This window comes from Corylus avellana, chromosome 9, assembly GCF_965113065.1.
Source record: "Corylus avellana chromosome 9, dhCorAvel1.hap1.2, whole genome shotgun sequence".
In the NCBI taxonomy this organism is placed as follows: domain Eukaryota; kingdom Viridiplantae; phylum Streptophyta; class Magnoliopsida; order Fagales; family Betulaceae; genus Corylus; species Corylus avellana.
In genome coordinates, this window is record NC_142498.1 from 4,990,772 (window position 1) to 5,016,226 (window position 25,455).

Sequence of the window (25,455 nt, forward strand, 5' to 3'; positions counted from 1 at the left end):
TTTATTTTTTTTGTAAGCTTCCTCTGCCATTCAGTGTCATTTCACATCATTTTTTTTTTTTTTTGATAATTAATGAAGTTTATATTATTAAAAAGCATAAGGCACCCCTAAATACACATGCAGTATATACAAGAGACTCCAAACGAGCAAGAAAACCAAACGAAACAGCAAAAATACCCACAAAACCAAACACCCAATAAGCCCTCAAAACCAAAACCCACGAAACCCCTGAGACACTCATCACTAGAAAGTGTGAGTCTTACCATTCCCCCGCCTAGAGGATGTTCCCTTAACATCATAGTTGAAGGAGCATTCTAGGTTCCTAAGCTCCTTTCTACCCTTAACCTTCCAAGGGGTAACCTCTAAAGTGACATTGATCCCCTCACACGGATCCCTTATCAAAGCCCAGTCCAAGCGGGTGGCAGGAGGGAAGCGTAAGGAAAATCTCCTTCATCCCCATCCCATAAATCTTCGTCTTCCCCACCCCAGCAATCATCGTCTTCCCCACCCTAGAAATTCTTGTCATACTCTTCTCTATCCAACAACTACGAGAAGCCGCACTAGAAGGGACATGAAGGGCACAGAACAACATTGCCTCTTCAACCAATCGGAATCGCTCCTCTTCTCGTCCATCAACACAAATGCTCTTCGTGACCCGGTTGGCGGTTCAACCCGAATACGACCTGGGTGACCCGCCACCCAATTATCCTAAACTCGGACACGACACAAAAAATAACCGAGGTAACCCGACCCGACCCGATCCGATTGAAATAAAAATAGGAAAAATAATGTAATAATAATACCATTGGGATTCAATAGAATTCACAAATTACAATATGATAAAAATATAATAGGTTTAATTGTTAACAAATTGGCATTCAATAAATATATTCACAAAGATTAGCAATTTTCAACTCCATCATAGCAAATAGCAAATTTCAAAGTATAAAGTTTACATGGTAAATACGTGTTAGGCTTTAGATTAGGGCTTTCTTTTTTTATTTAAACGGGTTAGGCGGGTCACTCGTGGGTGAAGCGGGTTGACCCGCCAAAAACGAAAATAAACGGGTTGACCCAATTATGACCCAAACCCGTTTAGATCAAACCCAAGCCTTGTAACTTCATGTCGTGTTCGTGTCAAGTTCGCGAGTCGTGTCAAAATTGGCAGCCCTACGTGCTGCCCAATGACACTTTGGGTAAGTAAAACTCTTGCTCTTCCTCTTCGTCTCCCTCTTCCGCTTCATCTTCGCCATCGTTCGAATGGTGCCAAGCCAGCAGCAGAAGCAAGTGGAGCTCCGGAGAGTCCAGCTTTCAAGTATTCAAGCCACTGTCATCAACTCTCCTCCTAGTGGTGGGACAATGATCGTCATTGACCCCCTTAGAGTTAACCAAAGTCCCCAGGTGCAGGAACTCAGAGTCACAGCCCGTGGTGGTGGTCTTGCTGGCTCCCATATTTGGTGGGAAACAACTTGTTTCTGTTGTTAGATCATCAGGTTTTGTCATCGGTGAACTCAAGGGTCTGCCGGCGCAAAAGTGAAGGAAGACAGCGATCCCAATGAGAACCACAGATGAGTCGGCAACGACTACGAGTTTGTGGGAGGTGTCTTTGGTGGAGTAGGAATGGGGTAGAATGAGAGAGAGGCTATTGGCAGGCAAGAAGGCAAAGGTGGCTAGGGAGGGATGGGGGAGGAGGGAAGATCATTCGGATACAAGTTTGAGGGAGGACAAACTGTAGAGCCACAATTTGAACTCAATACCTTTGTTCTACTACCAAGTTGAAAGAGAAGGGAAAAGTTTGGTCTTATTATCTCTTGATGATTAATTGATACAGGTACATGCGTTTAGATAGAGGAGATACATTCTTATATGGAAATACAATTGATGAGAAATATATGAAAATCAAATCTGGGAAATCTTGGGAGTAAAATCAAATCAGCCACATATCTTCAACAAGAGAGAAAAAGAGAGAGAGAGAAGAGATTACCAACATGGCCTATACCCAGGAGGCCTTAATTCACAACTAAATGGCTTTATTTATTAATGAGCAGCAACTATACCCAATTCAAACATTCAAGATAAAGATCCCTGATCTACAAAATATTAATTAACACTATAAAGGATGCAAATAATTAAAACATGTACACTTGAAGAAACAAAAGCAGGCCCCTCTTTACAGCTCAAATTAATATTTGTCGCTTGGTGTATGGTCTTGATTTATAAAAATAAATTCTGTAATAATTGCTTTGTCATGCATCACTGAAAAATAACACCATTTAGTTACCGGCTTTGCCCTTTCTTCTAATAAACTATTATTCATTTAAACAAAAAACTGTCAAGTTGCCAAAAAGAAAAGGACTCATACTGATTAAAAACAACATTTGCTAGTCATGCATAATGAATGAAACCAGCTTTCATTGAGAAGACACACCTGAATGTTTCAAGGTCATTCGGATTCCCAAAAAGTGAATATTTCCACTGGGGCCCATCTGAATCATTAAAGGATTTCACAACTTCCACCTACAATATATAAAAAATCCAAAGGAAGTTTGTGAGAATTTGACCAATGATATTTAAAAAAATAGAGAATATTGATATATGTAGAACGCATACGTGGATCCTTTGCTTTTCAGTTTTCAATAAATAAAATATCTAGTCACTTGGTTTATACAAACTACCATAACCAATAAATGTGTATAATTTGACTAGAAAGACATCAGGCAATTAATTAAGGTTCCGCGTTAGTTAAGAGCAGTAATCATTTGATTAAGGATTGTCTCTCAGTAAGCAATGGAAGCTTGCATAGTGACATTACTAGAGAATGAGTTGATGCATTTAATACATGATCAGTGCTTACTGGAAAAATGATCCTTCCTTCAACCATTGCTTTCTACCAGCAGTTCTTATACCAAGGATCAAATTCCAAAAGTAAAAAAGCACCAAGCAAGGGTCATACCTCAAAGAATCAATGTAAACATCAAAATATTCCAATCCCTTTCTTTTGATTATGATTTATGACAAAACAAAGAGAAGAAAACCAATATATTAGATGTCTAAATGCTACCTATTGAGCATCAAACTCGGTACACCAGACAAAGATGTCCTCACCTTACTAGAACATTTAAAGATGAGACAGTAAGCATAAGTAGGTCAAACGTCCAAAGGGACATACAACTATGCCCTACTAAACACAACATTATCACTTTATGCATGTAGTGAGGAAGCATATATATTTTGTTACTCTAACTAGCAAATGACTTGCGTGAAACTTAGTTTAGGAAAATCATCTTTCTCAAGTAAAAAGGGAATCTTCCAAAATAATATGAGAAGATGTGAATCAACATGCTATCTTTCCTTTCCTCTCCTTTTTATCTTTCATGTTTTCTGGCTCAATTCACCAACGATTCCTTCAGCCTCTAATGCCTTAACCGATTATTTAAAAATAGTATTCCAGGATTGCTTTCAGCTTACAAGAATTTTTTCCCCTCACATATCAAATAGATGTCATTACCTGAATTGAAACTCGAGCAGAAAACCTCACAAGTCCTTCTTCAGTAAGCTTCTCAGAAGCACTTTTTCCTCTAACTCCTTTCGTGACAAGCTTAGTAGAATGTCCACCTCTATGTCGTGCTGACAAACCTTCATCAAAATGCATCTATAACAAGAGGAATATACAAAAGGCAATGGGTAAGAAAAGGAACACAAATAAAAAAAAAACAAAGTAATTACTGCTACACGTAAACAATGAAACTTAAGTGTGTACATTGATTGTACATTCGAATATCAATTTCTATTATGGAAGCACTGCCATAATTTTCAGAAAGCATATTCCATATGTTCTCAAAGGAAATGTTTGCTAGGAAGACTTCGAGTCCTTTGGTCCCGCACTTTCGAAGGTCAAAAGTACATTTCCAAACAAAATCACGGAAAATGTCCTGTTTGGGAGTGTATTTGAAAGAAATGACCATTTGAAAACATGGAAAAATGCACACGTTCAAATCACATGCAGGGGGGTGCGTTTTTATAAACACACAATTTTAAAGGTCGAACCACGATTTTACCAAACAATTTACACGCTTTTTTTTTTTTTTTTAAGTAATCGCAAGTATTATTAAAAAGCGCAAATGCACAACCAAGTACACATGATGTATATAAGAGACACATAATTAAAAGAAGAGAAACGATCTAGAGAAGCTTGATAGCTAGAAATAATAAAATCAAATATAGCAGCCCAGTGGTAAAGTGTCTTAAGAAAAAAGCCTTTAATTCCACCGATGTTGTAACACCCCGGTCCCATATTGGGAATATGAGAAGAAGCCTAAATAGAGTGGGTGGTTTTAAAGATAGTCATGGGTACTAAGTCTCACATTGCCTAGTTATTAGCCGAAACTGGGCTTTATAATGAATTCTAGGGAAGCTTCAAATTGACTAGTCTTTTTGGGGTAATAGAGCAAATGTGGCTAGCGCTTTTCCCTGGGTCATTACAAATGGTATCAGAGCCACCTAGTAACGCCAGGTCATGTGGTACTGAAGCACTGCATGATGTGGCCCTGACGAGGACATCAGGAATTTATGAGGGGGAGTTTGTAACACCCCGATCCCATATTGGAAAGATAAGAAGAAGCCCACATAGAGTGGATGATTTATAAAGATAGTCATGGGTGCTAAGTTCCACATTGCCTAGTTACTAGGTGAAACTGTGCTTTATAATGAATTCTAGAGAAACTCCAAATTGACTAGTCTTTTTGGGATAATAACGCAGATGTGGCTAGCGCTTTTCCCTGGGTCATTACAGATGTTCACTTACAATCCTCAAAGTTCCAATCATTTCTTTCCCTCCAAAGACACCACATAAGGCAGGACGGTATCATCTTCTATGCTGCATCAAAATGAAGCCTACCCACTTGCCCTCTCCATCATACAAATAAGTCTACGACTCAACTAGGCATAACCCAAGCCAGCCACCTTGCACCGTTGAAGATAGCGTTCCAAAGAGCACTGGAAATTTCACAATGGAGTAGAAGGCAATCCACTAATTCCCCACTCTTCTTACACATAGAAAACAAATTGCCAATAATGATATGCCTCTTCCTAAAGTTGTTCATGGTGTGAATCTTCCCTAATGAGGCCGAACAAGCAAAGAATCACTCTTAAGGGTACCTTATTCCACCAACTCTTCCAAGGGAAAGAGTATTATCATAAGGAACAAGGACATAGGAGCATGATCTAACATTGAACAACCTTCTCTTAGAAGGTACCCAACAAAGCTTGTCCTCACCACCGTCCCAACCTTAAGGAATACAACAAATAAAGAACGAAGTAAAGAGATCCAACTCCCAATTGTGAGCTGCTCTAAGAAAGTTAACATTCCATTGATGAGAGGCACTAGAGAGATCCAAATGGTATGCCACAGAAGCTTCCTTAAATTGGGCAATACTGAATACGTCCGAAAAAACAATCCACCTTAAATCTAGTGTGACTAGAAACCTCTCTCTAGCCCCTCCTGATATTTTTCCTAAGTCCCAGCCCATACGACCCATGGACCTTATTAGAAAACCACTCACCCCACGAGTTACCGTATCTAGAATCCACAACCACTCTCCATAAGGCCTCTCTCTCATATGCATAGCGCCAAAGCCACTTCCCCAAAAGAGGTTGGTTAAACAAAAGTAAATTTCGGACCCCTAACCCTCATTCAAAATTTGGAATACACACCTTAAGCTAGCAAACCAAGTAGAATTTGAATTCTTCACCATTGTCATCCCACAAAAAATCCCGCTGCAACTTCTCTTCAACATTAGTGACATTTCCAATGGGGACCAACCCTGCTAGATTAATCCTCAAACCTAAAACCGCTTCAAAGCATAAAAACAAACAATCTACAAAGATGATTTGGATTTGGCCAGTAAAAAATAAGGTGTCATCTACAAACAAAATGTGAGAAATGTTGAAGGCACTCCCACTTCTGGACCCTGCCGAGAAGCCTAATAATAGGCACCCCATTCACTATAACAGAAATCATTTTACTTAACGCCGCTATAACAATAAGAAACAGAAAGGGAGACAATGGATCTCCTTGTCCCAAGACAATGGTTCCCCGAATCTAATCCTACTATCAAGGCACTTGTTAGTTTTGAGGATAGAGTGGAATTTGTATATCCTTGATGAAAGCATTATGAGCCTTGGAAACAATCTTCTCCATTACAAATTTCAACATGTTAGCTAGAACTTTTTAAGATTCAACGCTTAAGAATTTATAGATCTATGTGAGTCCTTTTCAGTTTAAAGCTCGTGTAGTGGGCTCTTTTGTATACTTCCTGTGTACATGGGTTGCGCCCCTTGCGCTTTTAATACAATGACTTTTACTTATCAAAAAAAATGTTAGCTAGAACTTTGCAACAATCTTGTAAACTCCACCCACTAAGCTAATAGGTCGAAAATCCATAATGTCAACGGCCCCTAATTTCTTCTGTATTAGAGCAATGAAAGTGGCCTTAAGGCTTAAGTCAAACACACCTCTAGCATGAAAATCATGGAAAACATTCATTATGTCTACTTTGAGCACCTGCCGACAGTCTTTGAAGTAACCCAATAATAAAATCATCAGGCCTGGGGCCTTGTTAAGGGTTTTCACCACCTCAAAGACCTCATCTTCCTCGAATGGCCTCCCCCCCTTTGGTGGAATAAAAAAAAGGTCATCCAACCGAGTTTGGTAACTAGTTATCATAGAACTGCACCATGTGTTCTTTGATCACAGTTCGATATGAAAAAACTGTTCTGTTAACCACCAACTGATCAATGGAATTATTCCTTCTATTCGAATTGGCCACTCAACGAAAAACTTTTGTGCACTTGTCACCCTCTCTTAATCATAACACCTTCAATTTTTGCCTCCAACTCACCTCTTCCAAAAGACTTGACCACTCCCAATCATTAATCACTATAGCCTTCCTTGTTGTCTCCTCCTCTCTTATTCCTTTGTCTTCTACCAAGCCTTCATAAACCAGCAAATCATCCAAAACAGACCTTTTCTTTCTCTCTACATTGCCAAACACCTCCTCATTCCAAACTCTTGCATCAACTTTCAAAGCCTTAAGTTTGAGCCACAATATAACTTGGGAGCACCCTGAAAATGATAAAGAGGTCCACCACTGTTACACCCTATCTACAAAACCCTCTGATTTGGCCACATGTTCTTGAACATGAAATATCTTCTAGCTCTAGGAAAGCCTCCACAATCCTGAAGGATGGAGAAATGATCCCAGCACAATCTAGGCAACCTATTCTAGGTCAAATCAGGGAATTAGGCTTCCCAATCAGGAGAAACAATGAATCTATCAATTCTAGACCACGAAGGAGGGTCCCTGTTGCTAACCATGTAAATGTGTCACCCATAAGAGGGATATTCATGAGCTCCTGCTAAAAATTGAAATCTAAAAACTCCACCATAGCAGTACAAAAACGGGTTTCACCTAATCTCTCATTAGGAAAAACAAGTGACATTGAAATCCCCCTTATGGACTAGGGTAAGTCCCACCAATTAATCAAACTAGCCAATTTGTCCCATAAAAGCCTCCTATCACAATCGACATTAGAGCCATAAACAACCGCAAAAGCCCAAGAAAATTAATCTTCAACATTTCTGAAAGAAACAGCGAAAACTCACCCACACTCTTTGATTTTCTCCACCACCCTTCTATCCCACATGAGCAATATACCCCCCAACACCCCCATTGAATCTAAGCAACACCAATCTGCATGACTGCATCCCCATAAGCTAAGCACAATATTTTTTTTTTGATAAGTAATGATGATATAAAAAGAGCGCAAAGGGGCGCAACCCATATACACGGGAAGTATAACAGAGGGCGCCTAGGAAGGAGAAAAATGAAAAAGAAACTCAGAGAAACTAATCACTAAAGGAGCTAGCCAAGCAGCCGTCCAAGAGTAAAGAAGAAAAAATGAGTCAAATCCTCTAAGGTCCTAGTGGAATTTTCAAAACATCTAGCATTTCTTTCATTCCAAATACACCACATAAGACACAAAGGGATCATCTTCCACACAACCGCGCTTCGAGATCGTCCTCCCGACCACCAACTAGCAAACAAGTCCCTCACCCGGCACGGCATGACCCAATGCAACCCAAACCACTGAAAAATCAAGTGCCAAAGAGCACTTGCGAGCTCACAGTGGAGAAGAAGATGATCAACTGACTCTCCGTTTTTCTTGCACATACAACACCACTCCACTACCACTATGTTCCTCTTGCGCAGCGTGTCGTGAGTCAAAATTTTTCCGAGGGCCGCAGTCCACCCAAAAAAAGCCACCCGCTGAGGCACCTTAGTACGCCAGATGCTCTTCCAAGGAAACTCCTCTTGATTAGAGATGGACAGAGCCTTATAGAACGACTTAACCTCAAACTTGCCCTTCCTAGACGAAGCCCAACAAATACGATCTACACTGCCAAGAGAAACCTTGCAAGAATACAACCGATCAAAGAAAGGAGAGACCAACTCCAACTCCCAATCTTGGACCGATCGAACGAAAATGACATTCCACTCAATAATCCCATTCCTCCCAATAAAGTTATCCTTCATCCAAGCATCTTTGTGTCTGGCGATACTGAATAAGGACGGGAAAGCTTGCTTCAAAGAATTGTCCCCACACCAAATATCATGCCAAAAACGAACTTTCGAACCCTCCCCCACCTCAAACCGAATCCCTTTAGCAAAGGAATTCCACCCTTTACGAATATGCTTCCATAGACCCACACCATGAGAGCCCAAAACATCCTTCGTGCACCACCCACCTTCTTGGTCTTCATACTTAGCTTTGATCACCTTGCACCAAAGAGCCCCGTTTTCATTTGCATATCTCCAAAGCCATTTCCCCAAAAGGGCTTGGTTAAATTGGTGCAACTTCCGAATGCCAAGACCACCATATCGTAGAGGGCTGCAGACTTGGTTCCAACTTACAAGATGCATCTTGGGCTCATCCCCTAATCCTCCCCATAAGAAATCTCTTTGGACTTTCTCCATCCTTTTAGCTACACTTACAGGAATCGGAAACAGCGACAAAAAGTAAGTCGGAAGATTGGCCAAAGTGCTCTTAATGAGGGTTAAGCGACCTCCTTTAGAAAGATACATTCTCTTCCAACCTGCCATCTGACGCTCCATCTTTTCGATCACTTCATTCCACATAGCCGTATCCTTGTACGAAGCCCCAAGAGGGAGACCCAAATACTTCATAGGCAAATCGGCAACACTACACCCAAGGATGTTAGCTAAAACCCCAATGTTCTCCACCTCACCAATGGCCACAATCTTTGACTTTCCCAGATTCACTCTCAAGCCAGAAACAGCTTCAAAACATAAGAGAATGAGACGAATATACCGGATTTGCTCGATAGAATCTTCGCAAAAAATCAAAGTATCATCCGCAAATAAGGAGTGGGAGACCATCAACTCCGACAAGACCCTATTTCCCACCGAGAAACCCGTCAAAAAGCCTTGGTCAACCGTCGCATCCACCATCTTACTCAAGGCCTCCATAACAAGCACAAACAATAACGGTGAGAGAGGATCCCCTTATCGGAGTCCCCTTGAACTGTTAAAGAACCCTTCTGGAGAGCCATTCACAAGAATGGAGAATCTTACCGTCTTAATACACCACTCTATCCAAGCCCTCCACCTCTCGCCGAATCCACACCTATGCAACAAATACAATACAAAGTCCCAATTAACATGGTCATAGGCCTTTTCCAAGTCCAGTTTACAAAGAACACCTGGCATCCCTGATTTCATGCGACTATCCACACATTCATTTGCAATGAGAACGGAATCTAGGATTTGCCGACCCCCAATAAAAGCATTTTGAGAGTAGGAGATGACCTTACCCAAAACAGTTCTCATCCTATTGGCAAGAACCTTAGACACAATTTTGTACACCCCTCCCACCAGGCTAATGGGCCGAAAGTCCTTCATCTCCACCGCATCCGCCTTCTTCGGAATCAAGGAAATGAAAGTTGCATTCAAGCTCTTCACCAATTGACGTCTACGATGGAACTCTGCAAACACTGCCATAACGTCTTGTTTAATAACACCCCAACAAGCTTGAAAAAAAGCCATGGAAAAGCCATCTGGCCCCGGAGCCTTATCACCATCCATGCCTTTTACCACCTCCCAAACCTCATTTTCCTCGAAATCTCTTTCTATCCACCTATTATCCTCCTCATCAATGGACAAAAACGGCTGGTTATCCATTCTAGGGCGCCAAGTGCTTTGTTCCGAATAAAGGCTTTGGTAATACTGCACTATGTGATCTTTTACCTCAGCTGGATCACCTGATAAAACGCCATTAATACTAAGCACTTCCACACGATTGTACCTTCTATGAGAATTAGCCATCTTGTGGAAAAAACGAGTATTCCGATCCCCCTCCTTGAGCCACAAAGCTCTCGATTTTTGGCGCCAATGAATTTCTTCGCATAATAATGTATTCTCCAAGTCTTTCAATTTGTCCACCTTCCGGATTTTCTCCTCATGATCTAAACCTCTCGATTCTGCCAACTCATCCAACTCCTAGATACCTCCCAACAACTCCTTTTTTTTCCTCCCAATATCCCCAAAGACCTCCTCATTCCACTTTTTCAAGTCCACTTTAAGGGATTTTAGTTTACTAGCCAGCACAAAACTAGGCAAACCCTCAACCGAATACGACCCCCACCAAGAAGCAACCTTATCAACAAAACCCTCAGCCTTAAGCCACATATTTTCAAATTTAAAACCCTTCTTACCTCCCCAAGGAGTCCCACAGTCCAGCAATAAAGGAAAGTGATCCGAGAGTAGGCGTTGAAGTCTCTTTTGAGAAACTGCTGGGTAATGATCTTCCCAATCCGAGGAAAGCAAGAATCGGTCAATCCTCGACCAACTCTCATTTTCTTGATTATTGGACCACGTAAATTGACCCCCCAACATCGGAATATCCACCAAATTATTCTCTGAAATGAAGTCCGAGAAATCCATCATGCCCGAGGAATAATAGGAATCAATGGAGCGCTCACTAGGAAAACGTACAATGTTAAAATCCCCGCCCAAACACCAAGGGACCTCCCACACCCTCATCAAACCAGCCAACTCTTCCCAAAGAGCCCTTCTCTCCAAGTCCTCATTCGGCCCATACACTCCCCCAAACGCCCAAACCCATCTATCCTCTACATTTTGAAAAGAGCACGCCAAAGTGTAATGTCCCACACACTCCTCCTTACACTCCACTACCCTCCTATCCCACATCATTAGCATCCACCCCGACGCACCATTAGAACCTTTATGCTTCCACCCCACGTGCTGACCTCCCCAAAGACTATGAATCACCTCTCTGGAGATAGTCTCCATCTTCGTCTCAATCAAACACACTATATCTACTTTCCATTCCTTCAAAAGACCCCTAATGCGCAACCTTTTTTTGAGGGCATTCAACCCTCTCACATTCCAAACTACTATATTAAGCTTCATGATCTACCACAACTGCCCCCTCACCTTCCTCAATCTCATCAAGTCCTTTGAATGTAGGAGCACCGGCAGAAACACCTCCCAAGTCCGAGTCGTGCTGCCTTCTAGAATCTTCAATAGCTGTGAATAAAGCCTCCAAGTCCTCCTTTTTCCCCTCATCAGAAACACCAATTTTTGGGCAAAATTTGATGCAATTTCCAACTACCCAGTCGGATGAAATTGTGTCTGATCCTAAATCCTCCAAGCCTGCTGTTTCAGCAATTTTGTCCCCATCCATACCTGAATCAGACACAAAAAGCTCCAATACCGATGTTCGATCCAGCCTTTCCTGCCCAAATTGAATCGATGGACCCAAACTCAAATCCTCCCCCCGACGAGCCTGCTGAGCCCATTCTCCCACGGCGAGAGGGTTTGTGCCGGCGAAACCAGCCTTCCGGCAAGAGGGACTCCCCTTCAGAAGCTGACGAGTGGCCCAAATCGAGCCCTCCCCAGTCTCGTCGGTCTCCATAGGCCTCACCGGCGCGTTCTGTTGTTCCTCCTCCGACGGGAGCGTCTCTGGCACCCTCTGGGACTGTTCCGGCGACGGTCCCAGGAGCCCCATAAGCTGCCCAGACGACGAGGTTGCGGCTTCTATCGAACCCACCCAAGTCTCGTCCCCTCTCTGCGGCCCATTCTTTCTCCTCCTATAAGTCAACAAGGATGTCTCTTTGTCGGTAGGCTGGGTCTTCTTCACCTGACTACCGGGCTCCAAGTTTCTGGTTCTCTCTTCGGCCAGGATAATACCATTCGCCCACGCAGACGTGCCGCTTAACTCCCTGGGAGTCCTTCCTGACACTGACCCATTCCCCCCTCCCCCTGATAAAACTCTAACGGCCAAATTCGCCGGAGGAGCCATGGGAGGATGCGAGTCTTTTGGATTTTCCTTAAGGGCCTCCGAGGAGGCCACAGCACTCAGACCAGCTTTAAATGGGCTATAGCCTGAGCCCACAACTCCTTTGGGCTTAAAAACCATTTTCTTCTTGACCTTTAATCTGTTTGTTCCTCCCGGTCCAACTTTCTTCTTCCCCTTCACTTCTGTCTTCCCCAGTCCATCTAATTTCATATTATCTGGCCCAAGCCCATTGAACTCCATGTGTTTAACCACCCTATCGATCCTGGTCATCCCCACGTCACATTCCCTCTTCAGACGTTTCAGCAGTTCTTTCACGTTGAGGAGCTCGATGCCTACCTGCCCAGCATGGTACCCCATCCCCTCCCATCCCTTCGTACGCTCAGAAACTGACAACGACACCATCTGTTCCGCCAACCTTGTTGTACCTCTCGCCGGAGCTGAAGATGAGACCTCCACGCAACCTTCATCCTTCGTAACAGACAGTCCCTTCTCTCCCGGATTTTGCACAGACTTGGCCGGCCAGAAAAACTTCGTCGGATCCCCCCCAGAAACTCCCTGAGCCTTCGCCAAAACTTGGACCTTCTTCAGACATACTGAATTCTTGCCATAGGCCTGTGCCTTCTGTTCCATAGGTCCTCGCCGACTTTGAACATGGCCGTATTTGTCTCCTTCCTGGGATTCCTTCGTCTGCAATCTCACTATTTCCGCAAAGCTTCTCTGGTTCTTAACCTCGTTATCTCCCTTTTCTCCCCTTAGCTCCCTATGCTCACTGACCACTCGCTTTTCCCAGAGAACTGACTTGGCCACTTTCATTTCCTTGATGAAACAATTCCATCCAAACCCACGACGTCCTTCAGGAATAATGATCGAGCCACACCTCCTTCTTCCATCAAATTCCTCCACTGTCAAGAAGCATCCATGCCTATTTGAACATTTTTGAGCAATTATTCTAGGATATCCAGCTCTGGATTGATCCCAAAAAACTTCAGAGTTGTCCACTGCCACCAAATCATCCACTATACGCACCAACCAAGCTAGTTCATCTTTTTTCAGGAAGATGGACCTTTTGAACCTTTTGCTCCTCTCAAAAATCCTCACCCCTGATGCTCCTACCTTGATCAACACCTCAAACTCCTTGGACTCCACCGTCCACCTCCTCGGCCTAGCCATAACACAGCCAACAACTAACGCCAACCAGCACACATGCACCCCCACGCGCCAACACAGTTACATAGCTAAGCACAATATTGTAAGACATAAACTCCATTTTGGTCTTTTGAAGACAAATAATATCCCCCTTCCAATCTTAAGCAAATTTCTCACAATAAGCATTTCTCCCCCTCGTTCAACCCTCTTACATTCCATGATAACAAATTAGGTTTCATTGACAAACCGAGAAACCCCTCCCCTTTGCTCTGCTTCGGCTAGGACTCCCTCCTGTAGAATCGTAGTTGATAGAGCATGACAATCTTTTTAACTCTCTTAGTTGATAGAGCATGACAATCTTTTTAACTCTCTTACTTCTGATGGCTGATTTGCATGTGGAAACCCATGCCTCTAGATAATGACTCGTTTCAATGGTTGTAAGCAACACCATTAGTTCACTTTCAAACCACTCACACGGTAGACCAACAATATGGTGAATGTCCACCACCTTTTGCTGAACCAAACTTGAAGCCATTGGCCCTTAACACCCAGGGTTGACAGACACACCACGTGGACAGCAATTCAAACACACCATTCCACTTTTAAAAATCGTGTTTTCATTAACTGTGCTTTGAAATCACTTCTTTTTCAAACTACAGGTTTTGAACTACCAGACCAAACGGACCCTTCAATTCAGAAGTCAAAGAAGAATTTACATGTTTTAAATGTAAGGCACCTGCCTTTTGAATATAAAAACGCACAAGTAGAAAGCAGTTGATAATTTCCCTCTTAGAATCCTTACACGATTGACACTCAAAAGGAATATAGTAATAATATTTCTAAGGTTTCTTATCTATGTGACCAAATATCTTAAAGGTCATAAGAGTTTTATTTTAACCTTTTTTTTTTTTTGCTTAAGAAAAATTTGTAGTCATAGCACTGCAGTAATGTTGAATTACTAAACACATCTGTAGCATTTCTATCCATGCTAGTGAAGCAAATTGTTTATCCCATACAAGAATTTCATGTAAGGGTGTAATTAATTTGATCTAAGGATTAAACTTTCTTTTGATTTGTTTCTTCTCAATACACTACGGATCTATTTCTCCAAGTAATTGGTGCTTAGTGAAATGGTATGTACATATTGAAGCTTTTATGACTATCCACATACTAGGATAGCACCCTTTCTTTGCTTTACAAAAAAATTATTACTCATCAAAAGAAGCTCTCATGGTGTGTCTATTATAGTACTTACCAAAAGAAAAGTGTCTATTGTAAAGTTCTCTTTATTCTTCCCTCTTAGTCATCAATTATTGTCTGTCGCTAGTTTAGCTAACAAATCATCATAAACAGCACATTCTAAATTTTAATTTTATTCCAGAACCTTATTCTATCAATCCCAAAATCACCTACATAGAGTCTCCAGCAATCCTAACCCTGTTTCTCAAACTATGGTGCTGAAATTCCCAAGCTATCCAACCAAGGCCATCATTCTACTCTATATTAGAAACAATGAGGGTTTTCCAAATCAATAAAAAAGGGCATACCTTAGCATGTTCCAAATATTTGATAGCTTCCTCTTGCGTAGAAGAATTCATAAACAACTGAATACAGCAAAGTCCAGCAGCAACGTGGTCCTTCTTAATAACCTGAACCATTAATATATATATGATAAGTAAAGCATTCCATTAGTCAAGTTTAAATTCAAGTAAAGTTCAGATAAATCAAGCTTAAATGAACCTGGAGTTAGAAAATTCGACAATAAAAAGACCAACATTTTCTCGTGGGAAATAATAGCAATAACTAACTCACTCTATGACAGAAATCAAATACTTTTTCAAGTAGAATAGAGAAAAGTGAAATAAGAATCATAACTTGCAACTCATAAGCCTCTAAATGCTGCTAAAAGGAAAGGAGAAAGAACAGATCATAAAGTCTCTTAATACTTCAGATACAATATAGCAAGGACAACCACCCAGGAATTTCTGCCTTAACAATGTCAAATGAATATGATGCCTAGTTTGCATAGTTTCAAAAATACATAGGAGCGTTCTATTGACCTAACATCCCTCCCCCCACACTAGCACTAATACAACATGATATTGTATGAATTGTTTAACAATGAATCCCAAAACAGCTTATTGAATCATAAAGCCGCTCTGTTCTTGCAAATGTTGCTAACTCAGAGTAAACATAAGAAAATAGAATAAGAGAAGGAATAACTGCTTTATTCCAAGTGGATATTACATGCCAATGAAGTTTTTACCTAGATTTTTTTAGTCTGAATTCACTCTTCCGACCAGATGAACACCTTGTTTCCATTCTCACCTTAACACACCCACACAGCCCCATTCCTAACGCATCCTCCTCCCTGTCAATTTCCAAAGAGATGCCCTTGGAAAAAGGACCCAACACCTCATGTTTTGAAACAGTTTCGGGTTTGAGAATCAATTTAGGAAAATCAGAAATTATTCCTATAGGTGAAGTGAGAGATGTAGAAAATCAGAACTAAAGAAGCTTGGCTAGCTTCTTTAGTAATTAGTTTCTCTGATTTTCTTTTTCATTTCTCTCCCTCCTAGGCGCTCTCTGTTTATACTTCCCGTGTATATGGGTTGCGCCCCTCTGCACTCTTTTTATATATCATCACTACTTATCAAAAAAAAAGGTGAAGTGAGAGATGTAGAAGATCTGTCCAGTATTCATGGGTGTAGAGTCTCTTCATTGCCAATGAAATAATTGGGTATGCCTTTGGATGCTTCGTATAAGGCCATTTCTATTTGGAATGGCATTATTGAAAAAATGGAACATCAATTGGCTGATTAGAATAAACTTTACTTATCTAAGGGTGCTAGATTGACACTAATTAAAAGTACTTTATCCAATCTACCTACGTATTACTTGTCTCTTTTCCCTATTCCGATGGGAGTCGGCAATACACTTGAGAAACTTTAGAGGAATTTTTTATGGGGTGGTATTGGGGAAGAGCTTAAATACCATTTAGTGAATTGGGCAAGAATCTGTACTCGGATAAAATCAGGTGGGTTGGGAGTTAGAAATCTAATTCAGTTCAATCGAGCCCTTTTGGAAGTGGTTGTGACGGTATTCTATGGATAGAGGCATTATGAAGATTGGTAATTGAACTTAAATATGATAGTACAAGGAGTAGCTGGTGCTCTAAGGAGGTAATGGGGACATTTGGAATGGGAGTTTGGAAACATATAGAAGGGGGTGGGACAAGTTTTCCAAATTTGTTTGATTTGAATGGGGGTTGGGTCAAAAGTTAGTTTTTAGCATGATATTTGGTGTGGGGATAGACTGTTGAAGACATGTTATCCGGTTTTGTTTAGTATTGCCTAGAGCAAAGATGTGTGGGTTGCGGATAATATGCAGTTTCAAGAAGGGATTATTCAATGGAATGTTAGTTTAACTAGACTAGTTCAAGATTGGGAGGTGGAGATGGTACTCTCTTTCTTTTAGAGGTTGTATTCTTGCTAGTTAAGCCATGGAGAGGAGGATAGAATAAGTTGGAGTCCTTCCAAAAGGAGTAAGTTTGAAGTGAAGTCATTCTATCAAGTGTTAACTAGCCAAGATGGTCGTCCTTTTCCATGGAAGAGTATCTAGAGAGTAACAGTTCGTTCTCCGGTAGCATTTTTTGTGTGGACATCAGCATTAGGAAAAATATTGAAGCTTGATATTTTGAGAGAGAGAAATGTTGTGGTGGTTGAGTGGGGAATCCATTGACCATTTATTGATTCATTGAGAAGTCACGACAGAACTATGGAGTTCTATTCATAATTTGTTTGGTGTAGAGTGGGTTATGCCGAGATAGGTTAGTGATTCGTTGAATAGTTGGGACAGTCAGGTAGGGTGCAGTACAGATATGGAGGCTGGCTCCATTGTGTTTAATCTGGTGTCTTTGGCGTGAGAGGGCTGCTCGGCACTTTGAAGATGTAGAGACATCGGTGACAGAGTTGCGGAAAATTGTTCTTCTTTCTTGATAAGTAATTACATATTTGGATAGCTGCACATCATAGCTTGCTTGTTTCTAAATTTGCATATTTTTTGAATTTTTGTTCTTTTTCTTCATATTAGGGGTCCTCTTGTATACTCCTTGTGTACTAGGGTTGCGTCGCTTTGCGGTTTATAAATAATATGCAATTACTTATAAAAAATAAATTAACTATTTGATCCTCTCCCCTTTCCTTTCCCTCTATTAGAGTGGCCTCCCTTCATGTCAAACAAGTCAACATCTTTAGCTCGCGGTTTCCTCTGTTCACTAATTTGTAACAACACTCGGGATCACTACCCAAGCTAGCCTGATATCTATTTGCTTCAATTGTAGTAAACAGAGCCAACATTTGATCCTCAAAGCCCTCACATGACAGCCCCACTACAAGACAAAAATTCTTCACCCTATCGAACACCCAATCAAAAGACATTGAGTGAGGCACTTCCTATTCTTCAATCATGGCAATAGAATGTACTATTAGTGGCGCATTTTCTTTTCTCTCACTATTAGGAACAATCTTCGGAACAGTCACCACTGGCAAAGAAGAATTATTCATCTCCTCTCCATTCAACTCAATAACCTGCATCTCCTTTAAAGTCAGACCTTTAATCTCCCTTCTCCCAACTCATTTTCTACAATAAACAAAGACCCATCCCCATCCCCCTTTTCAACACCTGAAGAAGACCCTTATATCAACAATCCACTCTCCTACCTTCCTATGCCCTCTTAATTGTTGTCATTGCCACCATTGGCCTTATCTGTGGAAGACCAAACAGTTCCGTCAACTTCAACCGTCTTTCTCTGTGCTGTTATCACCCTTATCAGGGCATACAACCAACAATAGACTTTGGAGCCCACCATAGGAAATATCGCACTTACCTCCACTTTCCACTGAAGCACATGTTTGGGATGTTCCTGACGTCGATCTACGACCAGCATATTTGACTTTTCAACCTATTGCTCAACTTGGCAGACTGGGCCTTTACTTTCATCGTCTTCTTCGCACCATCATCACCACAACTTGTCCAGCGTGATTTCCGGGGGTTGTCTGCGCCACCTTCCTTCCAAAACCTACCAATCCTTTCTCCATTTGTATCCCATAATTACTCATTTTACCCCTGCTCTGAAATTCAATCTCCAAAGCATTGCCCTTCTCTACCAGCTCATTCATGACCAAAGGCCATTCGTGCTCCACTATCTGCAACGCTTCCTAGTCCGCATCAACACCATCACTATTTTGACACTTGACAACACTGTTATTTTCCAAATAATTCACCACCATCCTCATTTGAGAAACAAAATTGCCCCACAACCCTCTCAAACCTCTGGGATAATAATGAAGCTACGCCAACCTCCTACACCGTACTCCAACAGGTCCAAAAATCTTCCATAGCTATTCACCCTCCACTGCACAACATACAAGAAACTACCATCTCGAAAAGTTTTGTAGAAGTCTCAAATTTTATTCTTTTATGATCAGTTCCTCCACCATGTTCAACAACCATATCATGCTCAACTTGCCCAAAATCACTGCTCGATATACTCCTTTACTTCTCTCGGCTAACCGAATTCCTCCATTCCCAACTTCTGACAAAATCTCAAATGGGTTTGCTTTGACATAAAAGAATCCCAAGTATCCCATCACTGATAAACGAAATAACACTTCAACACCCCAGTGTTGGTAATGACTGACCTTCCCACCGCCCAATCTGAACTGTTGACTGACCTTAGGGATATTTCAGAAAACATACATTTTTTTTTTTTTGGAATTTTTTTATTAAATGATTTAACCAATGAGAAAGATCTACATGACCACATGGGAATTTTTGTGCACAGTTTGACTACCGTGAAAAGATTAAAGCACGGAAAGCAATTTTCTGTCATTTTAGCATACATGCAGACATAAAATGTACCTATAGGCCAAAATTGCACTTACAAGAAAAAAGATTATCTAACAAATAACCTTAAGAGTCAAAATACTAAAATTATAATCTCCAGTTTAAATTCAAAAACATACGATCTGAAAAGTTTTACCTGAAACTTGTATAAATAATTGAAAAGTTTGTGTGTTTCACAATAGAGGCAAATGCGAACAAGGGCTGCAGCTGTATGCTGATTTACTGTCACATCCTCCGGATTTGCTGATGACATTCTTGTTGAAATCACTTCCTCAAGAACAGGCATTGCACCATAACCAATACACAACTCACACAAATCATCAATGGTCCCATAATCAGTCACCAAAGGATCTGGTCTTTGAGGAGAGGAGGAAGAAGTTGCTACAACCCCCATTGTTGATGGTTGAAGAGGGGGAGCAACAGCATTTGTAGGAAAAAACAAGCAGCAAGCATCATTGTAGTGACCATGTCTAAACATAAAACTTATCAAATGCTGGCGTGCATACTGCAAAATTCAAAAAGTATTATATTAAGAACACACCATGAATTAAACTAGGAAATTATCCTAAACTACTACAAAGGAGAGAAAGAGAGATGCTGAGAATGGTGATAACCATACTGCCCGCAGGTGTCAATGACATGGGGAGAAGAAAAACAAGAAAAGATATTGGAAAAAATTTAACAAAATTATAGATACCATGCTAAAATAAACAACAAAAGCAAACTCTGAGCCAGAACCATTTCTGCAGTTTTTTTTTTTTGATGTCGGGGAACCCCTCCAAGGCAGGGCCCTTCGGATCCACCTCTGCAGAATAAAGCCCGGTCCCGTGCACCACACCCTCAGAAATTTCCCTACACGGAACTGGTTAAGTCACTGACTTTTCACCAGGAAGTGTGGCCCCAAGGGATTGTTTGCACCCATGAGATGCTAAACCTTATATGTAAAGAAGGAATATTGATCATATATTTCTTAGACCTATCTGTGTAAATGCATGTGCATGTATGTCCATGGAATAAGAACTAGAAATTCGCTCAACTAATTCAAAAAGACACTTCCAGTCCAGATCCGGGAGAAAAAAGTACTTGCATCTGAATGCCAAACCTAGAAAGATAAGCTTGATTATGTAAGGATGAAGCTTACATCTTGTAAATAGTTAACACATTCAACATATCGGATGCTGTCCAGATTACTTCGAGGTCCATCTTCAAAGCCTGAACTATGGGAGGAATTATCGTTTGCAAATTCTTGAGACCGCCTAGATCTCTCCGAACGAGGAAAGGTGGATGGCATGTACAGAACATTGAGATATGAATCAGCAGAAAGAGAATCATCCAAGATTGTTGGTGCACTTTTGGCCAAATGCTCAAACCTGCAGTATAAGTAACATCAATGAGATTGTAAGCAACAACTAGTATCTGAAAAAGTGTCCATTTATTGGTTAGAGAAAATTAGTTATGACTAGCTTAAATCTACTTCTACTTCTTCGCAAGTACAAGGTGATAATTCACAATAAACTACTGAAATTATATGAAACTAGCAGACCATTTAGAAACACAACCACAAGGATTCAACAGGCCTAACCTCGACAAGACAATAGAGCAGCAAAGTATCATGCTGCATTCCAGCGAAGGGTGATTTTAAAAAGAGCGATATAGATCTCACTTCAGACTAAAGGTTCTATGCATCACACGTTGATATATATATATATATATATATATATATATATATATATATATAATGTAAACCCAAGTTTTTATTCTTTGCAAACCATAAGTGAACCAAATACAAATTTTACACCCCAACCAATATTGGTTAGTGATCTTTAATGGTAAGCAAGACCAGCTCCATGGTTTGGCCAATTAGGCCACCGCCTAAGGCCTCAAATTTATAAAAGACCCCCAAAAAAAGGCATTTCAAATTAAATTTGTCAGGAAAAAAAAAGAAAAAGGTAAAAGGTCTTAAGAAAAATAAAATGAAAGGAGGCCATTTGACATGCTATAAGGGTTTTATTTTGAAAAAAAAAGTGATGCAGCATGTTTAAAATCTTTAGAAATTCAAAACAAAAGCACGACCCACTTTCTTTTTATACTTTTTTTCTCTTATTTTCTCTCATCACTTCTAATCTTTTGCTTTTGGTTTTATCATTTTTTATTTCTTTGATATTTTACATGTTATACTTACTATCAAACGCCTTATGATTTTAGTTGGTTCTTATTGCAAGTTTCAATTGCATGTCATTGATTTTAGTACACGTCTAATTAAATCCTACTTGCCGTTTATCTTACAAGAAAGATAAAATAAATCAAGTCATATTATCTATTGAGAATAATTTATTAACAAAACTTGAAGATAAAAATTTGATTAGTAAATTTACGTTTCAAAATATTAATAAATTTTTATATTAAATATTGAAAAATTAATTCAAAATTTTATTATATTAATATTCTTTTTATAAGTAATAAAACAACCTCATTGAACGCATAAGGTGCCCCTAAATACGCAGGAAGTATACAAAATGATCCACCTAACTAGAAAAAGCAAAACGAACAAGGAAATCACTATAACTAATGGTCAAATGAGACAGAAGGCCCCATTTTAACTTTTTGCATTAGACCTCAATTTTTATTGAGTCACCCCAAATGGTAAAGAGCTCAAGGAGACACTGATGGGGGACAAAATAGACACAAAAATCACACAGCAAAATTATGGCAAAGTGAGGAGAAAGAAGCTAAGAAAGGAGAGAAAAAAGATGCTAGAAAGAGAGAAGCCAGGGAAAGAAAAAGGAGAAGAGAGAGAGAGCAGTTTGAAAAGGGGGGAGAGAAAGAGAGGGAGAAGAATCAATTCTTAATTTTTTTTATTCAATCAACTCTCACTCCATTGGAGTACAAAAGACACTTAAATAGACTAATGACTGAACCCTCAGGCAACAAGCATTTATTGACTCACCTAACATAATCAAGGACAATGCCCATTTAGTAAAATGCCTAAAGTACTCTAGGACAATCACCTATTATTGAATTACCAAAAACAACACCATTGACTCTTAAAAACTAAATAAAACATAAAATTAAATCCTTTTTTTTTTGTTTGATAAATAATGTTTATATCAAAAGCGCAGAGAGGCGCAACCCAAGTACACAGGGAGTATACAAGACAAAGCGCCTAACTAGGAGAAGAGAAAAGAACAAAAAAATCAAGATAGTTAATCACTAAAGGGGTAAGCCAAGCTGTTGTACAAGTGAAAAGCGTATAGAAGTGTCAGTCAAATACAGTCTATATATATCATATATATTTAGCCATAATTACTCTTTCTAGTTTTTTTTTTTTTTGATAAGTAAAGGTATATTATCAAAGTGCAGAGGGGCGCAACCCTAGTACACAGGGAGTATACAAGAGAGGGACTAAGAGGGAGAAAAAGAAGAAAAGAACATAAAAAGGAAATCAGGGAAGCTTATCACTAAGGGCGCTACCCAGCCAGCGGTCCAAGTGAAAAGGGTGTACAAGAAAAAGTGTAGAAGGTCCTCAATATTCCTAGACGAGTAGTCTTTCTAGTTATGGCATGTTCTTGTATTATAGCTATAGTATATTGTAATTAATAGGTAGATTTTAGTTACCTTATTTGTTTCCCTAGATTGTTGTAATCACTGAGATACAGCCTGTAATTACCTAGACAATTTCGTTATAATACAAGCAACCCTCACATTGAGAGGTATTCAATACAATTGACATGGTATCAAAGCCATCATCTAAATTAGGGTTGTTCTACGTTTTCAGTTACCTGTTGTTTTTTTTGGCGGTCGATAACTTCAGGGGAGTTGTTGATCATTCTGGTGGGTTCTAAACTGCTATTTGGCAGTTTTTGTTGAGGGTAGCGGCAGTCTACATAGATTAGTGGCTGTCGAGAGACCCTTTGGAGGTTGTGGAGAATCCTTGGTGGCTGTCGGCGATCTTGGCTGTCGGAGATTTGGTGCTATTGGCAGGTTCAGGTGTGGCTGATTCTATTTTGGTGTGGAGCAGAGCGTTTCCGGCAATCTGTGGTGGTTGTCGGCAGACTTGGGCTTTCGGCAATCTCCTTGGTGGTTGTCGGCGATCTGGGCTATCGGCCGTTTGGTGTTGACAGTGGGTTGTGGTGATTTTTTGGGGCTGACGGGATCTGGAGGAGTGATCCCGGCGATCTCGTTCTGTCGGCGATTTGTGGTGCTATCAGCGCTTTGGTGCTATCGGCAATTTGGGGCTGTCGGCTGTTTGCTGCGGTGAGCGTGGATTGGCTGTCACGATTTCTGTTTGTGGTGCTATTGGTTTGAGTTGATGTTTGGTTTGGGTTGCTGACTAGTAATTGGGTTTTTGGGCTTGGGCTTTGTTGGGCTTGGACTTGCTGGGCTGGCTGGTTTGGACTTGCTGTTTGGGGTTGCTGAGTTGCTGGTAACTTTGGGCTTTGTTGCTGTTTGAGGTTGCTGATTGGTGTTTGCCTTGTGTGGACTTGGGCTTGCTGTCCAATAGTTCTGGTGGGCCTGTTACTTCTTTATCAGGTGTTTTAATCTCCAATTTTCTTATTTTATCATGTCTTCTAGCGAGATTTTTGGGGTTCGTTTTACTGGAAAAAATTATTCTGCTTGGGAATTCCAGTTTCAATTTTTTTTTTTTTTGATAAGTAATAATGCATTAAGAGCGCAGAGGGGCGCAACCCTAGTACACAGGAAGTATACAAAGGAGCGACTAAGTAGGGGAGAAAGAAGAAGAGAACAAAAAGAGAAAATCAGGAAAATCAATCACTAAAGGAGCAAGCCATCCTGCTGTCCATGTGAATAAAGTGTACAAAAAGAAGTGAATAAGATCCTCTAGGTTCCTCGACAAATCCTCGAAGCATCTCGCATTCCTTTCCTTCCAAAGACACCATAGAAGACACAAGGGAGCCATCTTCCAAACCACCGCACTACTAGATCTACCTCCCGCCCACCAACTGGCAAACATCTCCATGACGCTTCTAGGCATAACCCAACTCAAGTTAAAGCGAGAGAAGATGACCTCCCACAACTTGCGCGCGACCCCACAATGAAGGAAGAGATGATCCACAGACTCCCCATCCACCTCACACATGCAACAACGATTAACCACAACAATACCTCTCTTCCGAACATTATCCAGAGTGAGAGATTTCCCAAGAGCGGCCGACCAAGCAAAAAACGCCACTCGCAAAGGAGCCTTAGTACGCCAAATCCTTCTCCAAGGGAACTGATTAGGCTCCTTAAGGGCAAGCCTCTTGTAGAAAGTGCGGACCTCAAACTTCCCTTTCCTTGAAGGAATCCACCACATACGGTCAACCCCTTCCCCCCGGATCGGAGACGAATACAAGAGTGAGAAGAAAGAGGCTAAGGCCAACTCCTCCCAATCATGGATACTACGGGTAAAAGTAACGTTCCAGTGCACCATCCCATTTACACACTCCCGAATATCCGCAATGGAGGCATCCTTGTTGCGGGCTATAATAAAAAGGCCCGGAAAAGCATCTTTGAGGGGCGTCTCGCCACACCAACAATCCTCCCAAAATTTGACCTTCCCCCCCAAACCGGGAACTAATCTGAAGTGGCACCGAAACGACCTCCAAACCCCACAAATGAATTTCCATAGCCCCACCCCATGCGTTCCACGAGGAACATTTGAACGCCAACCACCCCAAACCACCCCATACTTAGCCACCAAGATACTTCTCCACCAAGCTTCTTCTTCATTTGCAAATCTCCATAACCATTTCCCCAAGAGGGCTTGGTTGAAAAGGCGCAAGCTCCGAATCCCTAGACCTCCCTCAGAAATCGGAGAGCAAACCTCGTGCCAACTGACCAAATGGAATTTGGGTTCATCCTTGAAACCTCCCCATAAAAAATCCCGTTGAATCTTCTCAATACGGTTCGCCACGGAGATAGGGATGGGAAACAGGGACAGAAGATAGGTGGGCAAGTTGGATAAGGTGCTCTTGATGAGAGTGAGCCTCGCCCCCTTGGACA

General features: G+C 41.0%; 1 protein-coding gene and 2 pseudogenes across 2 annotated transcripts in view; 1 reads left to right on the plus strand and 2 right to left on the minus strand.

Moving 5' to 3' along the window:
- Positions 1-25,455, minus strand: part of LOC132190698 (zinc finger FYVE domain protein) — a 105,509-nt gene that overhangs the window by 24,440 nt on the left and 55,614 nt on the right. For both annotated transcript variants that reach the window (XM_059605742.2, XM_088510315.1), the window contains exons 27-31: positions 20,594-20,822; positions 19,589-19,957; positions 15,093-15,194; positions 3,509-3,652; positions 2,429-2,517 (exon numbers count right to left, since the gene is read on the minus strand). In XM_059605742.2, coding sequence (XP_059461725.2) covers positions 2,429-2,517; positions 3,509-3,652; positions 15,093-15,194; positions 19,589-19,957; positions 20,594-20,822 — 933 coding nt within the window. The remainder of the gene's footprint in view (positions 1-2,428; positions 2,518-3,508; positions 3,653-15,092; positions 15,195-19,588; positions 19,958-20,593; positions 20,823-25,455) is intronic.
- On the minus strand, positions 6,383-10,177 carry LOC148583613 (uncharacterized; annotated as a pseudogene).
- LOC148583614 (uncharacterized) lies at positions 16,652-17,637 on the plus strand (annotated as a pseudogene).